The sequence below is a fragment of the Microtus ochrogaster genome, chromosome 6, assembly GCF_000317375.1.
Source record: "Microtus ochrogaster isolate Prairie Vole_2 chromosome 6, MicOch1.0, whole genome shotgun sequence".
Classification (NCBI taxonomy): domain Eukaryota; kingdom Metazoa; phylum Chordata; class Mammalia; order Rodentia; family Cricetidae; genus Microtus; species Microtus ochrogaster.
In genome coordinates, this window is record NC_022013.1 from 31,316,840 (window position 1) to 31,320,880 (window position 4,041).

General features: G+C 33.7%; 1 protein-coding gene across 4 annotated transcripts in view; it reads left to right on the forward strand.

The window, feature by feature from the left end:
• Kcnt2 (potassium sodium-activated channel subfamily T member 2) overlaps positions 1-4,041 on the forward strand; it is a 388,623-nt gene that overhangs the window by 356,678 nt on the left and 27,904 nt on the right. For all 4 annotated transcript variants that reach the window (XM_026779913.1, XM_026779914.1, XM_005348456.3 and 1 more), the window contains 2 exons: positions 1,364-1,447; positions 2,511-2,639. In XM_026779913.1, the coding sequence (XP_026635714.1) occupies positions 1,364-1,447; positions 2,511-2,639 (213 nt within the window). The remainder of the gene's footprint in view (positions 1-1,363; positions 1,448-2,510; positions 2,640-4,041) is intronic.

The following is a 4,041-nucleotide window of genomic DNA, read 5'->3' on the forward strand; positions in this document are numbered from 1 at the left end:
CTCTGTAGACCAGGCTGGTCTCGAACTCACAGAGATCCGCCTGCCTCTGCCTCCCGAGTGCTGGGATTAAAGGCGTGTGCCACCACCGCCCAGCCAGAGACCAGTTTTTAAGTCTTCTTTGGTTTGACTTTTGTTTCATGTTATCAAGAGACCAAAGTTAGTTGTTTGTTTAAACTTCTGCCTAAAGGCTCAATTAGAATTTGAAAGTTTTGAATTAGGGCTGACAAGATGGTGCAATTGGTAAGGTGCTTGTGGATAAACCTGGGGACAGTACTTTGATCTCTGAGACCTACATTTTAGTAGAAAAGAAGGCACTTGCCAAAATTTTTCCTCTGACTTGCAAAGGAAGCCTGTGGCACCCATACACCCATATTTATACACTGATATGCAGATAAAAATATAGCATTTTAAGTTCAGAATTATATCACAGTATAAATCCAATATATACTGCATATGTCCACATTTGAATGTATATAACTTTACAACACCCCATGATATAGCAAATGTTATTTGCTGAATTAGAGTCATTTCTATTTTGGTAAACTTAATTCATTTCACTTTTTTTTTCTAGCTACAACTTGTAACTTTATTTTACTATTTGTTTTTTAAAATACTTAACTAAAGAATTTCAGAGTTAGAAAATTATAGAAAATAATTTATAATGTCCTAGAATTTTTGTTGGTTATAATGAATTCTGAACTGTTGGGAATGATTTTCTTCTTGGATGTTGCCATTAGACTCCAGAGCCTTCTGTGTGTTAGACAGCTACATCCAACTCCTATGGATGGCTTTTGATGATGTTATATGTACACACTTACTAATACCATATTTTATTTTCTTATTATTAAGTGATAGACACTGTTATTTTAAGAAAATATGACTCTTTTTAAAAGAGATTCTATTTTAACATGAGTAGCTTGGAAAAGAATATATGTGATAAGAAATAATAAAGGGACATCTGTAAATAGATTTTTATCTTACCATTGGGCAGCTTAATCTTAGAGAAAAGACTGGTTGAAATATTTTAAATATTTATTTAAATAGTTATTAATTTCACCATTTTATTTCAGTTTAGAGACTTTTGTTTTATTTTTAAATCATATAAAATATTAGCATAATATCTTATGAGCCAATGTCAGCATATATATTATCTGTAAATAACAAGTATTTTGTATATTTCTTTAGGATCAGCTTAACTATTAATTTAGCTATTTAAGAAGTTGAAATGTATTTTTATCTTTTTTTATGGAGGCTTTGCAGAAGTGATTGAAGTAAACTTTTCAGAAATATTCATGTGTTCTCCTTCCTCGTTATTCTCTATACCTTACATACATAATCTATACATATTCTGCTTATATTGCAGTCATTTGTGAAAGATTATATGATTTCTATCACCAGACTTCTGCTGGGACTGGACACCATACCAGGATCGGGGTTTCTTTGTTCTGTAAGTTAACTATGTCTGGAAGAGTAGAGAATTCTAATAGAGAGTTTGGAGGTTCACCTAACATGTGCCTTTGGAGACTCGTCTATAATCACATTTATTTCCTCATGTGTCCAAAGTGTTATATCTGAGGCTTTCTAATTGAAGAAAACTCTTTAAACTTTAAATCCATTATATGCTGTTTTCATGGACTGGAAATTTCAATTAATATCATTGCAAAAAATAAAAACATTTTATATAAAATTGAGAAGTTCTCACTGATGGTGTTGACAGTTTGACAACGACCTATCCAAGACTTGTTTGCTACTTTGTCCTTAAGCAGGATGATTCTGGCATTAACTCCATTGTTCCATTGTTACCTCTCCCTCCTTATCTGTTGATATATCTCTTTCTGAGAAGTGACCTTGTTGTGCTGATCAGACTGTCTTTCATACTCCTGGAATCAAAGAATGCTCTACTCTAGCCCTTTTAGTATCAGGGAGAACAGGCTTGTGGCATTGTATCTAGTTAAAACTTTCTGTTTTATAGTGTAGTGAATTGCTAATGGTTCAAATGTCCAAGCAACTAGGGGAGATGAGAAACCTGGTTTCCTGTATGTAGCCCTGTGTCCCATCTACCACAGGTTTGCTTGTGTACATTTAGTAACTCTGGTGCATGTGGAATAGGACTTTTATTACTAGAGTTCCGTACCTTATATGTTTAGCTTTAGAAAACTCTGTCTACTAAGTGTCGGTGTCAATTTTGTCATAACATCATCTTGAACATCTCCACACTGTTTACCCCATCTCTCAGGTCACTACCAATGTTGTGTTGCCTACTTTTATTGCACCAATATAATTTCATATTGCCCCACACTGATTATTTAATATTTCTTGACTTTGGATGAACTTCCAGGATAAGCTGAGATGTAGCAAAACAAATAATCCTAATGAATGAACACGCTATTATGAAATACTGCTTGGAAACTTCAAAATATGTATGGATGCGGCTTTTCAGAAGAGAAAAATGACCACTGGGTTTTTTATTCTTAAAAATTGATTGTGTGAATCATACATATGCATTATAGATGAAAATCACTGAAGATGACTTGTGGATCAGAACATATGCCAGACTCTATCAGAAGTTGTGTTCTTCTACTGGAGACGTTCCCATTGGGATCTACAGGACGGAATCTCAGAAACTCACTACATCTGAGGTTTGGAACTATAAAAGCCCTTTTGTTGTGTTTACTCTGATGAATATAATTCTTCATAAGGATAATAACTGATTTCATCCAAATGCAAGAGGAAGTGAAAAGGAGTCCTCTATAAAATCATAGTGTAAATTTTCAATAGCTGAATCTCAGCTATTTCACAAAGTATTGCTGGGTAGAGGTTTTTCCAACATTTGACGATATTGGGTTCCAGCCTCCTTTTCTAGATCCAAGATTAACCACTGGTAGAACATTTTAAAGAATCACAACAAATATGTCATCCTAAGATTTTGAGATTAAAAAAAAAAGTCTCCAAATCACCTATTTTTCTAATATATTTTCTGATTGCATGTATTAACATTTGGATGGAAGCAAAGCAAAGAAAGTCATTAAGGATCAAAATTCATGTTTCTCCATTTCTACACTGAAAATAATGTAAATCCATAGAAAAGTCTAGAAACAGAACCTGATTTCTTAAGGAAAGAGAATAATTTTTATCAGGAACTAGAACCTGCTAAAATGGAATGATTTTGATGACCACCTGCAACAGAGAATATATTTTGAATGTATCTCATCTTTTGGTTTTGGGTGAGTTTTATAATCTTAGGAAATCCAACTCTTTAAATTAGATTATTTTATGACATAAATTTTTGATAGATATACTATCCTATATCTCATATATATGTATATATATAATATTTCTTAACATAAAATTTGGTTCATATTCTTGAAGTGTGTCTTTTCGAATTCCAAAGTAATAATAAATTACAAACACATTTTGACTAGCTGAATCTTTTCCTCATAAAACAAAATCACATAGAGCCGGGCAGTGGTGGCGCACGCCTTTAATCCCAGCACTCAGGAGGCAGAGGCAGGCGGATCTCTGTGAGTTCGAGACCAGCCTGGCCTAGAGAGCTAGTTCCAGGACAGGCTCCGAAGCCACAGAGAAACCCTGTCTCGAAAAACCAAAAAAAAAAAAAAAAAAAAAAAAGAAAAAGAAAAAAAATCACATAGGGTTCACATCAATGATCTTCATTTTATCAGTCAAAGTAATCATTGAAAATATGATCAAATAAAATATTCGCACATTTTACAGGAAGTTAACATACATTTAAAATAAGATGTTTTTTGTCTAGTTATGATTATATATTTACATAGATGTGTACTATGGCCATCTGAATGTTTTTTGTGAGATGTTGTTAGTTGCTCTATTGTTTAATATGTATTCATTGCCACCTTTACAGCCATATTTAAGATTTTCTTTGATCATAGACTCTAGAGCACTTTCTTTTTTTTTTTGCTTTTTATTTTTAATTAAACAAGTTTCCACCTCCTCCCAGCCTCCCATTTCCCTCCCCCTCCTCCCACCCTTCCCCCCTCCTCCCACCCTTCTTCCCCTCCCCCC